At 39.5% G+C, this 23863-nt stretch overlaps 1 protein-coding gene and 1 long non-coding RNA gene across 5 annotated transcripts in view; one reads left to right on the top strand and one right to left on the bottom strand.

Moving 5' to 3' along the window:
* The window catches only part of rassf4 (Ras association domain family member 4), an 88773-nt gene that overhangs the window by 34369 nt on the left and 30541 nt on the right, over positions 1-23863 (bottom strand). For all 4 annotated transcript variants that reach the window (XM_031904745.1, XM_012965863.3, NM_001100272.1 and 1 more), the window contains 2 exon segments: positions 15355-15431; positions 13794-13869 (listed from right to left, as the gene is read on the bottom strand). In XM_031904745.1, coding sequence (XP_031760605.1) covers positions 13794-13869; positions 15355-15413 — 135 coding nt within the window. In that variant the 5' untranslated portion in view covers positions 15414-15431.
* On the top strand, positions 8517-10642 carry LOC105947772. The gene is made up of 2 exons (XR_001171241.3): positions 8517-8735; positions 9915-10642. It is a non-coding gene; the product is annotated as an uncharacterized LOC105947772 (long non-coding RNA).

Below are 23863 nucleotides of genomic sequence, written 5' to 3'. Positions count from 1 at the left end.
TTGAGCGTTTTAGTTACTCCCTTATAGAGCTGTCTCTGCAGCATTATCTCAAAGGAGACCATGTTGTGATCACTGTTCCCCAAATGCTCACCCACACAAATGTTAGAGATGAGTTCATTATTATTAGAAATCACCAGGTCCAAAATAGAGTCATTCCTAGTAGGTTTTTGAACCGCCTGAAATAAAAAGTTGTCATTTAGCATATTTACAAACCTACTAGCTTTTTCTGACTTAGCCACCCAATTACTCCAGTCAATGTCCGGATAATTAAAGTCACCCATAATAACAACTTGACCCAGTTTTGAAGCCTCCTCCATTTGCAACAATAGCTGGGCCTCATCCCCCTCATCTATACGGGGTGGTTTATAGCATACACCACTGACCATTTTCTTTGTGACCTTCAGCCCTACTGAAATTTCTACCCAAAGAGATTCGACGTTTTCATTGGTAATGTCTTTATTACATGGCTTTAAATCTGACTTTACGTAAAGACAAACCCCTCCACCCTTTTTAATCTCTCTGTCCCTCCTAAAAAGTGTATAACCATTTAAATTCACAGCCCAGTCGCATTTATCATCCCACCAGGTCTCAGTGATACCTATTAAATCATAATTTTCAATACATGCAATAGCTTGCAGCTCCCCTAATTTACCCGACAAGCTACGCGCATTAGCCAGCATGCAGCGGAGATTACTACTTCTCCCTCTGATGTTTACATTAGCTAACGGAGAGTTAGAGTTAAGGCAGATATGAGACTGTTTTCCTTGTAACGGAAGCTCCTTATCTGATAAACTATATGCCCCCCTCACTCCTCCCCCACAACCCTCTGCTAGTCCCCCTGCCCCGTCTACACTAATTTTCCCATAGAGCTCTAGCTCACCCACCCCCCCCTTGTCTAGTTTAAACACTCCTCCAACCTCTTAACCATTCTCTCCCCTAGCACAGCAGACCCCCTTCCATTGAGGTGCAATCCGTCACGGCTGTATAGCTTGTACCCCAAGGAAAAGTCAGCCCAGTGCTCTAGGAACCCAAACCCTTCCTTCCTACACCAAGACTTTAGCCACGCATTTAGCTCCCTAAGCTCCCGCTGTCTCCCTAAACTTGCACGTGGCACCGGCAAAATTTCCAAAAAAATGACATTGGAGGACCTTTGCCTAATCTTAGAGCCTAGATCCCTGAACTCACTCTTTAAGGTCCCCCACCTACCGTTCATTTTGTCGTTAGTACCGATATGTACCAAGACAGCCGGGTCATGCCCAGCCCCTCCCAATAATGTGTCAACCCGATCAACCACATGCCGAACCCTGGCACCAGGAAGACAGCAAACTGTCCGGTTGAAGCGATCCGCTTGACAGATTACCCTGTCCACTTTCCTAATGATCAAATCCCCTATAACCACCATCTGTTTAGGCCTAGCTCTGCTCTCCTCCCCACCACTACTAGAGAAACTGGTCTCCCGGCTGTTAGAGAGATCAGCCTCATCTAGAACCGCCAGTCCAGAGTTCACACTCCCATCTTCTTCACACAATCTGGCAAATCTGTTGGGATGTGCAAACCCTGGAGCAGCCTCCCTTTTCCTTTTCCCCACACTAGATTTTCTAACTGTCACCCAGCTTACTGCCCTATCATCCTTTTGCTGCTCCCCTCCCCCCATACTATCTGACCCCGCTAGTTCTTGTTCAGTTAGCAAGAGACTCCTTTCAAGATTGTTGATTGAACGCAGTGTTGCAACGTGTTCCTCTAGTGCTCTAACGCGAGCCTCTAAAGTGGCAATTCACCACTAAATCACCATGTAAGGATACTCCTTGTCAACCATTTCTTTCTTTTTTTTGTTGATTATATGTGGAAAAGTCCTGTGAGTGCTGGCTCTCTCTGCATGTACATTTGTATTTTTCTGCTGCCAGCACCCAGGTTTCAACCCATTTTTTTGTGGTGTGCTACCCATACTGGAACTGTATATGTATATATATATATATATATATATATATATACAGCCTTGAGCAAAGTCCTGATGGGGTCCGAAACGTAACGTTGGCTGTTCATTCATTTTTAATACATGATTGATCTTTTTGGAATATAACTCGGCGTTGCTGGTCTTTTTTTTGTGTATATATATATTATAGCGACTGCTGCCACTTCAATTAGGGAGGGGTTAGAGTGCATGTAAGACTGCACAAAGGGAACTGGGCCAGGGGTAAATTCCCTCCCTAGGCTACTTATGTGAAATTTATTGTGTGAGCTGTGGGGTAAGGGTAGAACTAGAGGCTTGAAAACTCGTATTGCAGCTCTATGCATTGTCCTCACCAGGAGTTTAAGACCCTTGCAGAAAGCCCTTGCACTACGTGTTAGGTTGCACATTATGTTGTGTAATGACTAAGCTGAGTTCTCATCCGGAACAATTGCATTGAGGACCTTGCTTCCGATTTTATAGTCTGAAGTGTCATTCTGAGGTCACAGAGATTTTTGCTCACTTGCACAATCACATTCTTCCAGAATTCTTAAGAAAATCACACCCCAGTGGGGAACTAATGTAAATGAACAGGACAGAGGAAATTTCCAGTGACTAGACTGGAAACCATTCTGCTCTCACAATACTTATTCCTTTTGTGTGGAATGTCCTGTAGTTATTTATTTGTTCTGTGCTCAGGCTGCCTGTAAGCTGTTATTAACCCTTTTACTGCCAGCTGTTTTGGTCAAAGCGGAACTTGTATTGCCAGACAGTTTTTGAACATTTTGCACTGTTTCACTTTAGGAGCCTTTCCCCGGGGGGGACTTTTAGTTTACCCGGGAAAACAATATATCGTTTTTTTCAGAACAACCTAAGCTTTCAAAATATGGTCGAATTTTTGTGTAATTCTAATTCTGTAACAAGATATAGGCTTCTAAATGTCTAAAAATGCAAAAAAAAAAAATCAAATTTTCCATAATATAAACACACATACTAGAAACAAAAATTATTTTATGCACGAATATACAACTGATTTGGAAAGTCCCATGTCTCCTGAATGTGCCAATACCAAATATATATAGTTTTATGGAGATTTGTCACTTGTATAGGTCAAAAACTCCCAGAAGTACACTACCAAATTTCCAAAGCACTGCTCCAGAAAGTGGCATACTTTAGATTTCAAGGCCAAAAATTCCACTAACAGAAGGATTATCCCAGAAAATTGTACATTTTTGGAAAGAACAGATTCTGGGGAATACAGAATAGGCACAACTGTCTGTCTACTCCAAACTATCAAGTCGCAATGCTTTCCTAAAATTATTGGTTTTTATCAAAATTTGTGATTTTTTTAAAAAATTGCTTCAAAGCTTCCAGTCTATAGTATCTTATCTCCTACAGGTCATAAAGTAACCAAATAAAACACCCTAAATATGAACGCCAGGGGTCCATTGAACAGTTTGATGCCCAATATGTATAGGTTTACCTAAGTATGTGGCATGTAGGGGCTCATATGGGAACATACCCCCATATGATCTATCATTTCTGTCATTTCAGCTCCTGCAAAACATTTACATCATTATATGTGGGATAAAGCTAGTAAAAAGTACGCTCACCCCAGAAAGTCATATATTTTTGGAAAGTACACATTCCCCCGAATCTAAAATGGGTACCCATGTCTTTCTACTCCAAAGTACCAAGCCGCACAGCTTTTCTAAAGTTAGCAATTTTAATGACATTTCCAAAAATACCCTCAAAGCTTCCAGTTTGCAGCATCTTATCTCCCACATAGCATTAGGTACCAAGATAAAACACCCCGAATTTGAACGCCAGGGGTCCACTGAACAGTTTGATGGCCAATATGTATAGGTTTACCTAAGTATGTGGCATGTAGGGGCCCCAATGTGAACATACCCCCATATGATCAATCATTTCTGTTATTTCAGCTCCAGCAAAATCAACACATTTACATAATTTATGTGGGATAAAGCTAGTAAAAAGTACGCTCACCCCAGAAAGTCATATATTTTTGTAAAGTACACATTCCCCCAAATCTAAAATGGGTACCCATGTCTTTCTACTCCAAAGTACCAAGCCACACAGCTTTTCTAAAGTTAGCAATTTTGATGACATTTCCAAAAATCCCCTCAAAGCTTCCACTTCGCAGCATCTTATCTCCTACATAGTGTTAGGTACCAAGATAAAACACCCTAAATTTGAACGCCAGGGGTCCACTGAACAGTTTGATGCCCATATGTATAGGTTTACCTAAGTATGTGGCATGTAGGGGCCCCAATGGGAACATACCCCCATATGATGTATCAAAATCAACACATTTACATCCTTTATGTGGGATAATGCTACAAAAAAAGTACACTCACCCCAGAAAGCCATATATTTTTGGAAAGTACACATCCCCCTGAATCTATAATGGGTAAACATTTCTTTTTGCTCCAAAGTACCAAGCTGTAAAGCTTTCCTAAGTTTGCAGATTTATATGACATTTAGAAAATCGCATAAAAATGTTGCAATTTGCCGCATTTATCTCTCACAATTTCTTGATAAAGATCAGATAAAGGCAAATCACCCCAAATAGGAACACCTAAGGTCTACTGAACAGTTTGATGCCCAATATGCATAGATATACCCAAGTCTGCGGTATGTACTGACCCCAAAATGAAAATAGCGCATATGGATTTCTCGCCTGCCAGCTCAGCTTTTGCAAACAGAGCCCCCTGTCAGTGTATTATGTGCCGAAATTTCCCCTAACTATACAGAGACCCCCACAAAACCATATATTTTTGGAAAGTACACATTCTGACAAATCCAACAAGGGTAAACAGTCCTTTCTACACCAAAGTACCAATCTGCAAAGCTTTCCTAAAGTTATTGGTTTTTATGACATTTCAGAAAATCGCCTAAAAATGTTGCAATTTGCCGCATTTATCTCACACAATTTCTTGCGTACAAAGGCAAGTCACCCCAAATAGGAACACCTAAGGTCTACTGAACAGTTTGATGCCCAATATGCATAGATATACCAAAGTCTGCAGTATATACTGACCCCAAAATGAAAATAGTGCATATGGATTTCTCGTCTGCCAACTCAGCTTTTGCACACAGAGCCCCCTGTCAGTGTATTATGTGCCGAAACTTCCCCTAACAATACAGAGACCCCCACAAAACCATATATTTTTGGAAAGTACACATTCTGACAAATCCAACAAGGGTAAAGAGTCCTTTCTACACCAAAGTACCAATCTGCAAAGCTTTCCTAAAGTTATTGGTTTTTATGACATTTCAGAAAATTGCCTAAAAATGTTGCAATTTGCCGCATTTATCTCACACAATTTCTTGCATACAAAGGCAAGTCACCCCAAATAGGAACACCTAAGGTCTACTGAACAGTTTGATGCCCAATATGCATAGATATACCAAAGTCTGCTATATGTACTGACCCCAAAATGAAAATAGCGCATATGGATTTCTCGCCTGCCAACTCAGCTTTTGCACACAGAGCCCCCTGACAGCGTATTATGTGCAGTAACCCCCCCTAACTATACACAGACCCCCAGAAAACCATATATTTGTGGAAAGTACACATTCTGATGAATTCAAAATAGGCAAAGTTATTTTTGTACACCAAAGTTACACCTGGCAAAGCTACGCTAAAAACAGATTAGGAACACTTATACAGGGATAAAATGCAATAAAATGACAAAAATTGTGCAAATCAGTGAAACAACAAAATAAGTCACATGACAGTGTAATTAGTGGTCAGAATATCTGATCCAATAGTCACGCTGTCAAAATAAACAGTTTTTAGGTAAAAGAAACTAAAAACAAAGTGGTAAAATGAAAAAAAAAAACCAAAACAAACAAAAAAAACCCCAAAGTGTTTGTGTATACATGTGTGTACATGTGTAAAAGTTGTGTGATAGTGTGTAAGTGTGTATATGAGTGTAAATAAGTGTCTAAAAGTGTGAAAAATAAAAAAATAAAAAACTGCTAAAATGTGTGCTGTAAGTGTGTGTAAATGTATGTAAGTGTGTATAAATGTATGTAAGTGTGTGTGTAAGTGTGTAAATGCAAAAATAAAAAATAAATCCTTACCTGTCCTGAAGACCCGATCGCCTCCTCCTCAGTGGGCCGGCGCTCCTGGGGGAAGTAGGAAGCAGGAAGCAGCAGACGCGATGCGATCGCGTCTGCTGCTTCCTGGAGGGTCCTGCAAGCGATCGTCTCGCAGGACCCTCATGACAGCCCCCCTGGCACATTGCCCAGGGGGGCTGTCATGGATAGAAGCTCTCTGCAGTGGGGGCACATGCTTGGTTTAAATATAAACCAATAAAATTTAATGGGTGGAAATGGATTGGCTGTTGGTGGCTCCACCCACTTTTTCTAACCCTGAATACATAGTCAGCCAGTGACTGACTGTGCAAAGTTTGGGAACCCTGACATAAATAGTGTGACAAAGGCAGCATTTTAAATTTAAATAAAAAAAATTCAATAGGTGAAGTCTGATTGGCTGTTGGTGGCTCTGCACACTTTTTAAAACCTAAAAATGCAGTCCCCTAGTGACCCTGGTGTTAATACTGTGAGAATGGTAGCAGGTTGAACCACAGTTACCTGGTGAATAGCTCTGCAAAGTTTGGGGACCTTAGTATTAATATTTAAAGAATGGCAGCAGTTTAAATGTATGAAGTCTATAGGGGAAATGTGATTGGCTGTTGTTGGCCCCACCCACTTTTTCTAACCTTGCGTAAGTAGTCACCCAGTGACTGACTGTGCAAAGTTTGGGAACCCTGGCATCAAACCAATAAAATTCAATAGGTGAAATCTGATTGGCTGTGGGTGGCTCCACCCACTTTCTCACAACTAAATCTGCAGTCCCCTAGTGAACAACTGTAAAAAGTTTAGGGACCCTGCTGTTATTACTGTGAGAATAAACTACAATTAACTACACATTGTGCACCCTGCCAAGTCAATAAGTAAAATCTGATTGGCTGTTTACAGCTCCGCCCACTTTTGGGCATCCAACAATCATTATATTTTCATTCAGGCAGACCCCATGACCCCATGTGATTCAGGTTTGGGGAGTGTAGCCTCAAAGCTGTAAGATTGGCAGCAGTTTCAATTTTCCCATTAAAGTCAATAGGTGACATTTGATTGGCTGTTGTTGGCCCCTCCCACTTTGGGTAACAAATGTCACTGTTTCATTCAGGTGACCCCATGATTATGTTATTCAAGATTGGGGGGTGAAAATCTTCCCTGTCAAAGTCAATGGGAAATGTGGGGTGTTCAGGCACCACAAAAAGACAGGGGGCGGGATCGCTTAGAAAAGCACATAGGGCGAAGAAGAGTGGAGAGTTTGGGTGTTGTAACCCTAAAACTGTAGGAGGGGTAGCGTTTAGAAAACGGGGGGCGCTAAGAAGAAGAAGTAAAAAAAGCGGAAGAATAAGTGGAACAACAGTATCTTGGGTTTTTCAACCCAACATAATTAAAGTTCAAATGGGGGTAACTGATGCTCTTGATGACAGTAGGTACAATATTAGTGAACTCTAATGGCATTTGCAGTGACTGCCTGGCTCTATTATGGCTACCTGCTGTATTCACGGGGGAAGTTCTGGTTATTTGCCAGAAGCAAAGTATAGGGCAGTGTAAAAGAGTGCAAAACACATAGCAGTTTGTGTCCATGTTTAGCACTTGCACACTGCCTTGCACTCTGTATACGAGCCCCTGTGTGCCATGGCCCTAGTGATTGGATACTAGCTTGAAATATTCTGGTGCAAAGGACAATTAGACATGCACACCAGGACAGCAGTGAAGATTCAAACAGCTTTTTTACATATCATATCACATATTTTAAACACAGCAACAGATACAACTTATCCAAACCATCTAATTAAAGCTTTTGAATAATACAAAAAGAAAACAATCACACTGACATTTTCAGGGGGCTGGTAATCCAGGTTCAGTGAGCAACATTGGAACTGTCAGTAGAAGTGCATATAATCTTTCTTCTTAAAGAACTACAGAAACTCAAACTTTTACATTTTCAGTCAAAAGGCAGACACATTTCATAGTGCAGAGCAGGGAAATGGTTAATTCTGTCTTCATAGTGTTACCATAATGATTCATGACATTTAGGTATCTATTTATAAGACCATTTGGGTATCTATTTATAGGTGCATTCAAACATCTTTTTATTTGTGTTTCAGCCCTATTTCCAAATGACATAGCTCTAAAAATATAAAAGGCAACAGTTAATTGCGAGCCTTGCCAATGATTATATCGTGATATTTCAGAGCTGTGCAGCCACACATGCAGCGTGACAGAGGATGTGCGTATATATATATATATATATATATATATATAACCTTAACTGTAAGACTCTGTCCTGAGGCTTTGTGAGAAAACGTGTCATTCCACACATGCAGTTCAGTGTTCCCTATACAGATGGTCGGAGCTGGGAGGAGAAATTAAAAGCAAATATGCTGGCAGGGCAGTAGGATGCTGAAATCCCCCCCCCCCTCCTCCCTTTATTCCGCTGGGTACATCACCTTCCTCTCACATCCTTACTCACGTTTACAGCTGCTGCTATATTAGGAAACTCACTTAAGTGTGCCTGATAGCTGCTATAAAAAGGCATGCAGCGAGCAGTGGCTAAACAGAAACAGCTTGACAGAGGCTAACAAAGAAGGCAGAGACCTATATAAAGCAAGGCAGAGACCTATATACAGCAAGGCAGAGACCTATATACAGCAACTGGGAAACAAACAGGCTTCAGAAGGTAAGACTACTTGTCTTATAGCCAAGTGCATGAATTGGTCATATTTTATAGGTTGAAGTTAATATAGCATTCATGCTATCTGGTAAAAGGACCAGTTGTGCAAAGTGTAATTGGCATTTGCACGACTGAGCAAAGATCCCATTGGTGGGCCACAGCAGCAGTCTCTGAAAACAAATGTATGCCATTACTACCTTCACCATTCTTAATTTATATATATTTGTAATGCTAATATCAGAGATGGTTTGACTATATTAGGACTGTCTGCCACAAAATATTTGCCAAATTAGTCATATTTTAGTCCTTTTATTTTATAATAATTATTTTACTTATATTATCTTTAGTACAGATATGGGAGCCGTTATCTGGAAACCTGTTATCCAGAAATCTCTGCATTACATGAAGGCAATATCGATTTTGTTTTATTAAATAATAATTAAAAAAAAAATTAAATAATAAAACAGTACTTGATCCTAACTAAGTTGGATGAATCCATATCAGTAGCAAAACAATCCTACTGGGTTTATTTAATGTTTAAATTAAAAAGACTTAGAATACTTAAGACAGGGTGATTCAAATAATGGAAAGACCCCTTTTCTTGAAAATCCCAGGTCCCAAGCATTCTGCATAACAGGTCCCAAGCATTCTGCATAACAGGTCCCATACCTGTATTAATTTTCAGATCACAAACCACCATGCTCTTCTATTTTAGGGGTGGAAAGCAAACTGTTATAAAGGTTTAAAGTTAAAGAAACATATTTAATCTTGTGTGTACATTTTCTGGAAATAAGAATAAACAAACAATGTCTTGCCTGTAGGTGCTGTGTGTATGTTTAAGGACAAAGAGGTAGGGTGCCCTAGCTCAGTCCAAGGCTTTTGTTTATAATATATTCATTAGAGATCGCAGCTTTTAATAAGCAACATCCCCATATAATGGAATATTCAAATATCCTCCACTGTAGGGCTCTTCTAGCTCATAATAAGGAATACATTTTTTTTAACAGTGTAAAAATAACATTACACAGAATAACTGATACAGCTTATTTAAAGCAACATAAAGTGAATTTGGATAACTTATTAAGCATATACTTATTCATTGATAAGAGCTTTTATTGTTTATAATTAGAAAATTAACTTTGTTTCCTAATAAAAATCCTAATGAATCTCTGTTTCTCTCCCTAGCATGAGATCAAGACTTTTAACTTCTGTCGACCATTTACCAACCATAAATGAGGAAGGACCTTGCACTGATGTTCACATGTTTAATGGACTTGAGGAATATGTCAAATCAATTCAAACTCTTTCTCAGCCAAGCTTGCCGACAGCAGACCTGATGAAGCCGAGAGAAAACAGAAGCCAGAATAAGGACTGGCACAAAACCAGATCATTATTAACAGGCTGTGAGGGGAGAGTTCTGCATCCAACACAAGATAACGTGACCTCTCCTTCAATCCTTAATGCTGCTCAATCTATTGCTGATCCATTGGCTTGGCTATACAGAGCACGTGGGAAGGAAAACCAAGACAGTCAAGAGGCACGTTCTTCACCTGGTCTTACCCTGCAACAAAATTTACAGTCTAATCCTTTGCAAATCTTTACAACATGTAACCTTTGGCGACACAACAGCAGTAAATATCAGCGCAGTGAAAAACAAACTCAGCAAAGAAGAAAAAGCAGGCCTCAAAGATTCCAAAAGAAATGTTGTTCTACCAGCTACACTTGCCGAGGGGCGTTAAACATACTTCAGCAACCTCAGCTACCAATTATTTATGAGTTTTAATTCCAGATGAAAGTACTTTGACATCTGTCATTATTTTATGTTTTTCTCTATATTAGAGAATGGCGTGTCTGCATTTTTCAGACTTTATTAACATAATACATAATTAATAAATTAATAATTGTTTAATTAACAGTGCCGTTTACTTGATTTTTCTTTCCTTGGTAGGCTTAGTTCAATTCAGATTTTATTATTAAAAATTACAGTGCAAAACATTATTCTACAATTACTTAGCGTGATGCTGTTTTAGTCAGTCATAATTGCATTCATTAATTGCAAAACCCTTGCTTGTTACCTTGGGTTTGGATCACCATAAAGGAAAGTGACTAAAAAACATTTAAACATTACATAAACCCAGTGGGATTGTTTTGCCACCAGCATGGATTAATGCGGCTTACTTAAAATCAAAGCAGCAAATATCAGTGCAGTTAAAAGGGAATAATTTAATAAAAAACAGTATTATTCAAGGCACAAATAAGCCTTGTATGTACTGTTTGTCTATGGCAGTCATTAAGTATAGGTGCTCTATCCCTTGCACTGGATTTTTAATTTGTCATAGGCACCCCAAGTTACAGTTTCATGCCACTTTCTGCTCTTGCATCCAGACAATTAACCATTGGTCTCAAGGGACTAAAAAATGGAATCCAGAAGTAAACTGATAAAGGATATGGAAGATCTGGGGAGCAAATTGCCCTAGTGGGTATAACTTTTGCTTTGCAGGACAGGGTTCCTGAATTAATTTCCAGCTTGAGCACAATCTGCAAGGAGTTTGTACTGATATGTATTCCCTGTAAAATAAATGTGTCAACACCAGGGGTGTATTTAGGTCCGTTGCCATCCTAGGCACTGGTGACGTCACACGGAGAGTACGCTTCACGTCACATGCACCAACGATTCGGAGGTGACGTCACTTCCATAGAACACCACAACCCCCCTATCCCCTCAACCCCCCCCCCCAAGCCGGGGGCATATAAATACAAACACCCAAAGGCTGCCCCCCAAAACCTGCCGCCTTAGGCAGGCCCTCAGGTGCCTTATTATAAATATGCCCTTGGTCAGCACTATATATTTTTATATAACATATAATAAGGATCTAAGATATTTAAAAAAGCTGGGACTATTTACACTTTAGAAAAGGTGCTTCAAAGGAATAGTAACACCAAAAAATGTATTAATTAAAAGTCATTAAAATATTTTTATTACAAACGAAACTGCTGTGTAGCCATGTGGGTAGCTGTTCAAATGGGCCTGAATGACACCATTGTATTCTACAGAGCTTATCTGTTATCTGATATGTAATCTGTGTATTTTATTCTTTTTTGAAGTTTGAATGGCTGCCCCCATCGCTAAACAGTATATGTATATACTTAGATAATCACTTCCTATACACTTGGATAATGGTAGATAATTTACCCCCTACTAAAATTTATAAAGATATTGGAGGTCCCCTTGGCCTGTGGCCTCATGCTTTTGTATGGTCACGTAACGACTTGGTGACTTCTAATATCTTTATAAATTACAGTAGGGGGTACATAATCTACTATATAACTATAGCTATGTGCTTTTATATGTTCATGAAACTCCTTTGGTGACTTATAATATCCTTATATTTTAGAACATGGGGTGCATTATTCCCTATATATTTGGGTTCATTGATCGTTTTGTTGTGTTGGACCAATTATTTAGCAATTCCATAATATTTATAATAAGCTACCATACTGCCCCTGTTTAATTACAGTTTTTTAAAAGATACATTTGACAAAACAGGTTCACACTACATAGGCATGACTAGCTCAAGTTAACCGTACAAAAGATGACCATCCAAGTTATCAACTGATTCGTTTTCAAGCTGATGTGAGAGATACTGTACGTAGGAATAGTAAATTATATTGTTCCATTAATTCAGGCTGACAGAGGTTCCCTTAATTGTTTTCAGCTCTTGATGCATCATGTACCCGCATATATGGTGCATCAGCAGATGGGTTAGGGCTCTGGCACACGGGGAGATTAGTCGCCCACGGGAAATCGCCGAAAAAGCCTCGCAAGGCAACTTCGGCGATTTGCCTAAATCGAGCCGCCGCGTGTGCCATCCCACCGGCGACTTACATTTTTGCCGGTGGGATGGCAGGTGATGGCAACTCGGGGAGATTAGTCGCCCGCGAACAGGGAGTTTTGTCGCGGGCGACTAATCTCCCCGTGTGCCAGAGCCCTTAAAATACAAAGTAGGACCTTGATAGTAGCCTGTAGATAACTGTATTTGTGCGATTATTTATCTGCTTTAGTTATCATCGCAGAACGTAATCCGCAACTGTGAAAAGCAATAATGCATTAATTTTTGCCTGTAGAATTAATATTGCAAAGAGCTGGAAAATTCCTACATTATTCCTAAAACAGTCCTAAAGAAATATTCCCCCAGCAATAAATAACAACATCAATAGCTGGTAAACACAAATCCCACTCACCAGCGCTTAAAACTCTGCTACTGTGGGCGACTATTAATAAAAAAAGGAATTTGAATTTTATGTTTAATTTGAACCATACAGCTTTTTATGTTTTGTTGATAGGTCCCCTTTAACAAAAGTGAATTTTAAGAAAAGTTACAGTACTGCCCAGGACAACGTTAACAGGGCCCCTCCCCTCCAGAGGCCACCAATTATTAGTAAGCTACTCACATGGGCTTGCATAGATTATATGAGGGATGTGTGTTTTTGTTCGTGCTTGCATTAATTAATTCACAAAATGTGTTTATAACAGTGGGGGTTATTCTGGTATTGCAGTTCTATAGCAATACTATATGAACTATATAATTTCCTATTCATTATTTTAAATGTCTAGAAAAGAATTACTGGTGCTAGGGACCTTTTAGCTGATACTCAAAGAACAAAGATCACTTTGTATGGGATCCCTTATCCAGAAACCCGTTATCCAGAAAGTTTGAATTATGGAATGGCCATCTTCCATAGACTCCATTATAAGCAAATAATTTATGAAATGATTTCCTTTTCTTCTGTAATTATAAAACAGTACCTTGTACTTGATCCCAACTAAGATATAATTAATCCTTATTGAAGGCAAAACAATCCCATTGGGTTTAATTAATATTTAAATGATTTTTAGCTATGGAGATTTAATGATTTAGGTTATGGAGATCCAAATTACGGAAAGATCCCTTATCCGGAAAACCCCAGGTCCCGAGCATTCTGGATAACAGGTCCCATACCTGTACAATAAAACATGAACATTACAGGCATTCGTAACTAGTGTCTTGCATTTCTCATACTTACCTCATGATGCCATAGCTGGAAGCTCTTTCCTTCATGAAAACAGTTGTAAGTTCTTAAAAGTGACAACAGCTCTGACCTGCAGACAAAAATAATTACACAAATTTACAGTCTGTTTAATCAGTCTTCTTGATAGCATTTAATTAGATGAACCATAAACTCATCTTCACCAGTATTCCCTGTCCCATTCTACATGAGCAGTTTGGGGCTATCCATCATTTTGGTACACAAATATGAATTATGCATATTCATAGAAGTCCCTTATTGTGCCACTACATTGGCTACCAACATAGTTGGTTTTGGTCTGAAGTTATGGATGCCCTGAGTAATGAAACCTATATTTGATATTGAAGGTTAAATGACCCAAGTTTTATAGGAGTTTGCATTGCCCTTTATATCTAAAAGAATTCTCCTTTAGTCTGCATGCATCCTTAAATCAGTGGTTTCCCAAAGCCCCAGGCTAGTCCGCCAAAGGGTGGGGGCTGGGTGGGGGGGAAGGAGACTTTCTCACATTACAAACCTCAGTCCAGATCACAGGTGAAGCCATGTAAACAACAATTCAAGGGAGAAAAAAATCCCAAAAATCAAAATATAAAGGTCAAAAATTGCAACAGCAGCAAAGTATATATGTCCTAATAAAAGTTAATTTTTAATTTGCTACTGTTGGGATTTTTTATATTTTTGATATTTTGAGTTTTGGGATTTTTTCTCACTTGAATTGTTGTTTACTTGGAAGAAAATGACAGAATAGCAGGAATGAGCTTCATGGAATCTTCTTGAGTAGACATAATGGGGACAGATTCAGAAGCTGGCATAAAGACTGGAACAGTTATTTAGACACAAGGTTTAAATTGTCTCTCATTTATTCAGATCACCAGAGACACCAATACTGCATGCTGAGAGAATAAGTCTCGGGGTCCGAACTCGTCATTCGGGCCTTAACAAAAAGCTGCCAGGAAAGGAAAGATCCTTGGTAGAAGCCTTGATCTGACCTCCTGGAGCATCAAAAATGTTTTGTTGGAGAGGTGGAGCTAGGTTGAGAGGAAGGCTGCAGAATTATGAATGAGATGGTCTGCAAGATCTGTATAATTGGAACATCTGCATCTTATTGAGAAATTTCTTAAAATTTTCACCAACAACCTTTTTGGCCCCAAAACTTTCTGTTGCGGTGTGGTTTGCTACAGGAATGGGTCATATAGACCTGTACTTCAGATCAGGGCAGGTGGCAGGAAAGTAAGGTCAAATACAGGCACAGGATCAAAAACCAGTGTTCAGTAATAATAGCAAGTTACTGTAGCTTATTGAGGTAATACATTGACACTGCACCATTTGTTTGCACTTTGCACTCTGCCTACCACTGCCTTTGAATTGCCACAAGTATCTGCACTCACAGCGACTGCCCCATCAATATAGTGCTATGTTCAGCGTGCTTTTTTTTTTATGAAGGGCAGCTTTTCTGCCATTATTAAAATAATTCTAGAGCATATGAAAAGACACATCGTTAAATCTCAGAATGAACGTTTTCTAAGTAAGCAAAATGATTTAATTTGTAAATTGTCTGTACCTCAGTATGCACTTGTTGCTGCTGGTCCTCACATATGGATTTTTTGCACAGTGCTCCATTGTCAGTTTCTACTTGGCCTGGTGAGAGATATTAAAACAAAGTCAATGTACCCAACATTTTAATGCAGTTAAAGCTGAGTACTTGAAATTGTACTTGAATAGTACAATCACTGATCACAATGAACAACATTCATTGTTTAGTACATAGTATCTACCACCATGTTTTTTTTTTAAACCAAACTACTACATTCATTGTCCATGACTGTATTTTTTTTGAACATACAGGAGGTACCTAACAGTAAAAATTCATTACTTCAAATAGTTTATTCTGTCATTGTCCTGATGGTGGTGACATCTTTTTTTTTTTTTTTGCATTTGCCCAGGGTTCACCATCAGACCTTTCATTTGCTATAGAGTTTGAAAAATCTACTATACATGTTTTCATGATCAGTTTTATTGATTACCTGTTAGATTTTGCCTGTAAACATAGGGGCACATTTATCAAAGTACGATTGTTTTCCGAATACAAAAACAATTGTATTTTTTTCTAAGTTTTCCTACTGTGCGTATTTTCTGTGTTTTTTTCGTTAATTTGCGCAACTTTTTCGCACTTCGCGACAAAGTCATATTTGTCGCAATGAGTACGAAAGTTTCAGATTCATTAAAGCTTTGTTATCGTGACTTTCCTTTGGCCAGGTTGGAGCTGCAGAGTGCCATTGAGTCCTATGGGAGGCTTCCAAAAACATGCAGAGAAGGATCAAAGTCAGAAAGGTTTTCCCGCCGTTTACAATCATTCGGATACGAAAATTTTGTGACTTTCGAATATGATATTATCATGACTATTATGATTTTTTTGTAAGCATTTTCGAGAGATTTCCAATCATCAAAAATTATCGTATCTAATCCAAATTTTACCCATTTTGGGATTCGAACTTTTGAATCTGCCCCTTAGTGTGTACTATTGCCATTTTGGAAGCGCAATAAAAAAAAAAAAAAAAAAAATATATATATATTGTAGTATTTTCGACTGATACATAGTAACATAGTAATTTAAAGATGCATACTCATTGTGTTCAGCTTTTTTGTTTAAATGAAACCTTACTGGTAGTTACATAGGGTTGAAAAAAGACCATCAAATCCATCAAGTTCAACCCTTCCAAGTAAACCCAGCACACACAAACCTATACTGACCTATCTATACAATCACAAACATAAATATATACCAACATCAATACTAATTGTAGATTTTAGCATCACAATAGCCTTGGATACTATGCTTGTTCAAGAACTTATCCAGGCCCCTCTTAAAGGCATTAACAGAATCTGCCATTACAGCATCACTAGGAAGGGCACTCCACAACCTCACTGCCCTCACCATGAAAAACCACCTACGGTGCTTCAAATGGAAGCTCTGTTCCTCTAATCTAAAGGGATGGCCTCTGATGCGCTGATCGTTTCTATGGGAAAGAAGAACATCCCCCAACTGCCTATAATCCCCTCTAATGTACTTGTACAGAGTAATCATGTTCCCTCGCAATCGCCTCTTTTCCAGAGAAAACAACCCCAACCTTGACAGTCTAACCTCATAGTTTAAATCTTTCATCCCCTTTACCAGTTTACATGCACATCTCTGCACACTCTCCAGCTCATAAATATCCTTCTTAAGGACTGGAGCCCAAACCTGCACTGCATAATTAAGGTGAGGCCTTACCAGAGACCTATAAAGAGGAAAAATAAAGAGGAGGTGATAGTGTGAGTCCTAGTGCTGGAGGATCACCGCGGGAGGGGAGCAGAGACCCGGGGCCACCTGCTCTGTGACCTGCGCTGGGCTCCTTTCTCCCGCCGCGGACCCTGGTCTGGCTCTTGCCCCGCCGGGCCCTCTCCCCGCCAGGCCGGGCTGCAGCTACAGGAAAGCCTGGAGCCGGCCGTGCGATTGGATCGCTACCCCCGAGCGGAGATGATAGTGTGGGTCCTAGTGCTGGAGGATCGGGGCTCTACCCTGCCTGCGGCCGTGTCTTGTGCCTCTCTGCCTTTGGCCGACACTGGAATAGAGATGTTTAACCTGGCGCTCGGATGTGGGCTAAGCCGCGGCCCTGGTGGGGAGCTTCTGCTGGATCCGGATGATGATGAAGAGGAGGCTGGAAGTGGGGGGACCATGAGCCTGAGCCTCTTGCCAACCCTTAATCAGGTCAGTGCTTGGGCATGCGGGGATTAGTGTGGGGCACACCAGCTCTGCACCCCTTGCTTTTCCCTCATCCTACTAGTACAGCCACTAATATTCCCATGTGCCAGAGCCCTAAAAGACAATGCTATACTGAGCAATTACCACCATCAAGATTTGCTGCTCATTGGGTGGGTGCCATGCCATTGTTCTGAGAGGGCAGTTATCCAGACCTTTCTGATCAGGCACTATTGCAGCTCATAGGCTGCTGCTGAAAAATTAACCCTACAATAGTATTAATTATAACGACCATCCCCTGTATCTAGCACCAGTGTCCCTTCCCCATAAGTGTATACATACTGAATGTGACTATTTAAGATTCCCCTGATTGTGTATATATATATATATGAGTGTAAATATATCAAATTGGCTCCCACGCGTCAGTCTCAATAATCATGCTCTGAAATTGATTTAGTGATTGAATAAACCTAGGCTTATACTCGAGTCAATAGGCTTTTCCAGTTTTCTTAGGTAAAATTAGGTACCTCGGCTTATATTCGGGTCGGCTTATACTCGAGTATATACGGTAGTATTTATTAAAAGTTATATTTTATGGCGCAAACACAGAATACCTTTTTGGAGATTTAGTATATTTTGGTGGAAAACACCTTGGGGCTGATTTACTAAGACACGAATTCGAATCCGAATTGGAAAAATCCTGATTGGAAAACGAACATTTTGCGACTTTTTCGTATTTTTTGTGATTTTTTCGTTGCCTTTACGACTTATCGGAAATTGTTGCAACTTTTTCGTAACCAATACGACTTGCGCGAAAAGTCGCGAATTTTTCGTAGCCATTACGATTCGCTCGTATCTTGTCGCGCTCGTAAGCGGCGGGTGAAACTTTCAGACTTAGCATGATTTTGGAAGCCTCCCATAGGACTCAATGGCACCCTGCAGCTCCAACCTGGCCCAAGAAAAGTGACCATACTGAAGCTTGAATGAATCCGAATCTTTCGTACTCGGCGCGAAAGCTGCGAAAAAGTTGCGACTTTTCGCGCAATTCGTAACGGCTACGAAAAAGTCGCAACATTTTGTGAAACATTCGTAATGGCTACGAAAAAGTCGCGTCAATTTTCCGAAAAATCGCAAAATACCGATCATTATGAAAAAAACGCATTTGGACGCCGTCGGAACGTTCGTGGGTAAGTAAATGTGCCCCCTTGTGTATGTCACATATCTATAAAATAGTGTATATATTGAGCACGTACTTTTTTTCTTTTTTGTTTTTTGACTTCTACCAAGAGGCCTACAGCAACATTAAAGGAGCTGCAGAAATATCTAGCAAGTACTGGCTGTGTGGTACATGTGACAACAATCTCCAGTATTCTTCATATGTCTGGGCTATGGGGGTAGAGTGGCAAGACGAAAGCCTTTTCGTACGAAGAAAAACATCCAAGCCAGGCTACATTTTGCAAAAACACATTTGAAGTCTCCCAAAAGCATGTGGGAAAAGGTGTTACGGTCTGATGAAACCAAGGTTGAACTTTTTGGCCATAATTCCAAAAAATATGTTTGGCGCAAAAACAATACTGCACATCACCAAAAGAACACCATACCCACAGTGAAGCATGGTGGTGGCAGCATCATGCTTTGGGGCTGTTTTTCTTCAGCTGGAACTGGGGCCTTAGTTAAGATAGAGGGTATTATGAGCAGTTCCAAATACCAGTCAATATTGTCACAAAACCTTCAGGCTTCTTCGTAAATTGTCGCGACTTTTTCGTAGCCGTTACGACTTGCGCGAAAAGTCGCGACTTTTTCATTGCCGTTACGATTTGCTCATATATTGTTGCGACTTTTTCGTATTGAGCGCTTGTAAACGGCGGGCAAAACTTTCAGACTTTGCATGATTTTGGAAGTCTCCCATAGGACTCAATGGCACTCTGCAGCTCCAACCTGGCCCAAGGAAAGTCACGATAGCAAAGCTTGAATGAATCCGAAACTTTCGTACTCGGCGCGATGGCTACGAAAAAGTCGCGACAATTCGCGCAAGTCGTAACGCTACGAAAAAGTCGCAAAATACCGATCATTACGAAAAAAACGCATTCAGATGCTTTTCGAACGTTCGTGGATTAGTAAATGTGCCCTTTAGTTTAAGGGTGTGCACACCACATTATTTTAGTTTTTTTGGTTTTCTTCCCTTCACCTAAAAGATTTCAGTTTGTTTTTCAATTGAGTGGTACAGTTTATAGGTCCCATTAAAGGTGGAAAAAGTTCTGAAATGATTTATCTTTGTCTCATTTTTGTACAGCACAGGAACCTGACATTTTATCAGGGGTGTGTAGACTTTTTATAGCCACTGTATATAACCTGTGCCTTTTCTCCTTTTGCTTGCATATTTTTCATATCCCAGGTACATAACCTAACATTTCTCAACACTAAGGGGCTGATTTACAAAATTTTTATTTAGTAAAGTTTTTTTGATTTACTAAAGTTTTTTATGGCCTTGAAAGTCATATAAACTCGACACGGTATAAATTTTAATTAAACTTGATCATTGTTGTATAAAATTTATAAAATGTCACGATAATGCTTGAATCATTTATGCAAAAATATCCTATTTACATTCGAAAATCCCACATTTTTCAAGCTGAAAGCATAGTTTCAACTCATAAAATTTGAGTTTAAATGGATGTTCGTTTCCATGAAGCTTCTTTATTTTTCCAAAACAGCCATTTTAGGAGCACTGGCACTCATTCTTGGAAAACAAAAATGCGTTTACTTGAAACTGGGTAAAATATAAAACAATGATGTGTGAAACAGAAAACAATGAGGGGGTTAACTTCCCCTTGAAACTGGGTGAAACAGAACACAATGAGAGGATTAACCTTGAAAATGTGTGAAATAGAAAACAATGAGGGGATTCACTTCTTCTTGAAAATGTGCGATATAGAAAACAATAAGGAGATTAACTTCCTCTTGAAAATGTGTGAAATAGAAAACTATAAGGAGATAACATTTTCCTTGACATTGGGTGAAACAGAAACAATAAGGGATTAACTTCTCCTTGAAAATATGTCAAGGGCAGGCTGTCACTGACTATTCTATTCCTCTACTATTCTAAGCCCCCATAGGACTCAAAATTCCTCTACTATTCTAAGCCCCCATAGGACTCAAAATTTTTAACGCATGCTATAAATAGCGCTCGTTTTAACACACCTTGGTTAATCAACCCATATGTTTGAATTGATAAGCATGTATAACAAAACATCATTGCTTTTGAAACGTTTTTGATAAGCAAGTTTATATGTGCATGTTTGTATCTGCAAATGGGGGTTACTGACCAACAGACCAACTGCAAATTGTCTTAGAATATAACCCTCTACACCAGCGATCTTCAACCAGTGGCTCATGAGCAACATGTTGCTCCCCAACCCCTTGGATGTTGCTCCCATTGGCCTCAAAGCAGTAACTCATTGCTTAACCCCTTAAGTGCCAGCAGAATTTCACATTTTGGTTCCCCTCAGTGCCAGACGTTTTTTTAACATTTTGTGCTCTCTCATTTAAGGGGCATTGTTTTTTTCAGGAGAACCTGAGCTTTCCAAATCTGCCTGGGTTTTTGTGTATTTTTGTGTATATCACATCAATTCTTCCACTTTCATGCACCTTATCCCCACACAACATTAGGTACCAAGAAAACACATCCTAAATAGGAAATTCAACAAATTAACTGCATTTTTCTGGGGTAAAAACACAAAAAATACATTACCCCCCCCCCCAAAACCATATATTTTCGAAAGGACACATTCAGGTGAATTCAAAATGGACACCCATGTCTTTCTACTCCAAACTACAGAGTCGCAATGCTTTCCCAAAATTGCCGGTTTTGAAAATCGCATCAAACCTTCCACTTTCAAGCACCTTATCTCCCACATAACATTAGGTACCAAGAAAACACATCCTAAATAGGAAAGTCAAGGGTCCACTGAACAGTTTGATGTCCATTGTGCATAGGATTACTAAAGTATCTGGCATTTAGAGACCTTAAAAGGAAGTTAGTACATACAAATTGCCCCAGAGGTCTCTTTAGCTACTAAAAATTCAACAAATTAACTGCATTTTTGTGGGGTAAAAACACAAAAAAATACATTGACCCCCCCAAAACCATATATTTTCGGAAAGTACACATTCAGGTGAATTAAAAATGGGCACCCATTTCTTTCTACTCCAAACTACAATGCTTTCCCAAAATTGCCGGTTTTAATGAAATACCTGAAAATCGCATCAAACCTTCCACTTTCAAGAACCTTATCTCCCACATAACATTAGGTACCAAGAAAACACATCCTAAATATGAAAGCCAAGGGTCCACTGAATAGTTTGATGTCCATTGTGCATGGATCAGTGATGTATCTGGCATTAAGAGACCCCAAAAGGAAGTTAGTGCATACAAAGTGTATACACTGCAATATAAGCTACCGGCATGTGCATTATGTGCCATAAGACCCCCTAACAGTATGGAGACCCTAGAAAACTATACATTTTCCAAAAGTACACATTCTGAAAAAACAAAAATGATTAAATACATCTTTCTACTGCAAACTATCAAACTACAAAGCTATGCTAAACAGAACGGTTTTTGTGACATTTCTGAAAATGGTCACAAAGCTTGCATGTTGCCCCATTATGTACACCACATTTAGTAACGTATCAACATAAAACACTCTAAATATGAATGCCAGGGGTCTACTGAACAGTTTGATGCCCAATATGCATAGATTTACCAAACTATGTGGGGTACAGAGGAAGCCAAATTGAAATACAGCAGACAAAATGTCCATGTGCAAAGACAAGTGTGAAATGAACAAAGAACAATGTGAAATGCAATAAAATAAAAAAAAAAATTGCTAAAATCAATGTTTTTTTTTGCCTAGTAATATGTGCAGTCAGAATAACAGTTTGAGTATTTTGGCTTGGGCAAATAACTTTTACAGACAAAGTCAAGCGGACAACAACTATGCATAACTGAAAATGCAAGGAAGGGGAGCAGAGGGGGAGCGGAGGAAGGGACGAAGAGAGCAGAAAAAGCCAGGCACGTAGAATGGACATGCCTGGCTTTTGCTATGGGGCCCCTGGGCAATCGCACCCCAGGGGCCACTCGTTCCCCACATGTGCTTGCTGCCTAGGGGCTGGGGAATGAGTGGGGAGCGAAGGAGTGGCTTGAAAAGCTGCTCCTCTGCTCCCAAACCCGGAAGGGCAGCAGGACGTAGAATCTACGTCCTGTGGCACTTAGGTAGTTTTGTACACATAACGTAGATTCTACGTCCTGTGCACTTAAAGGCAAGTTTTGGTTGCATAAAAACAGAATCTCCTGTTGGTTACCAGTCCACATAATGGCTACCAATTAGCCTACCACAGCCTATATTTGGGCCACCCAAGAATTTTTTTTATGCTTTTGTTGCTCTTCAACTCTATTTATATTTAAATATGGTTCTCTACACTATAGTAAAAGTTAATGTAAAGGTGAACTTCCCCCTTAATGTGTATTATGTTAGCATATGCTTTGTTTGATGTTCTTAGTCCTGAACTCTCTATGGTTTTGACTACAATCAAAATGTCATATCCCACCCCTGTGATAACCAACACCACCCTAAATAAATACACAGATCTAAGATTAACAATAAAAAATATTACAGATCAAAGAAACGGTAAATAGCTTTTCAATGAAGCAAAGAATTTCCCAAGACACCTTTATACAGGTATAGAATGCTCAGGACCAAGGGTATTCCGGATAAGTGGTCTTTCCGTAATTTAGATCTCTGTATCTTAAGTCTACTAAAAAATCAATAAAACATTAATTAAACCCAATAGGATTATTTTGAATACAATAAGTTAGGATCAAATACAATGTTCTGTTTTATTTATACAGAGAAAAAGGAAATCCATTTTAAAAATCAGAATTATTTGATTAAAATGGAGTGTATGGGAGACAGGCTTTCCGTAATTCGTATCTTTCTGGATAATGGGTTTCTGGAAAATGGATCCCATACCTGTATAAGGAAAATATGTAATTTGGAGCCAGGATTAGTGTATGTAGTGTATCTGGGTTGGAAATTTGCCATGCTGCTTAACAATGTGCAGATGCTCTCTTTGTCCAACAGGATTTTAAAACCTCTCGGGTGGGCCCCAACACAGGCAGATATGCTGCTGACTCGACCTAAAGGTTGACATGAGTAATAACGCACACTATGCGTTATGCGTTAACAACCTTTAGTGAATCGGCCCCATAGAATTCTCCATTCTTAACCTTAAAATATTTAAAGGAGAAGGAAAAGCTTAATCACCGGAG

Source organism: Xenopus tropicalis, chromosome 7 (assembly GCF_000004195.4).
Source record: "Xenopus tropicalis strain Nigerian chromosome 7, UCB_Xtro_10.0, whole genome shotgun sequence".
In the NCBI taxonomy this organism is placed as follows: Eukaryota; Metazoa; Chordata; class Amphibia; order Anura; family Pipidae; genus Xenopus; species Xenopus tropicalis.
The sequence above is the reverse complement of the archived record's forward strand: the minus strand, read 5'-3'. Positions and strand labels throughout refer to the sequence as shown.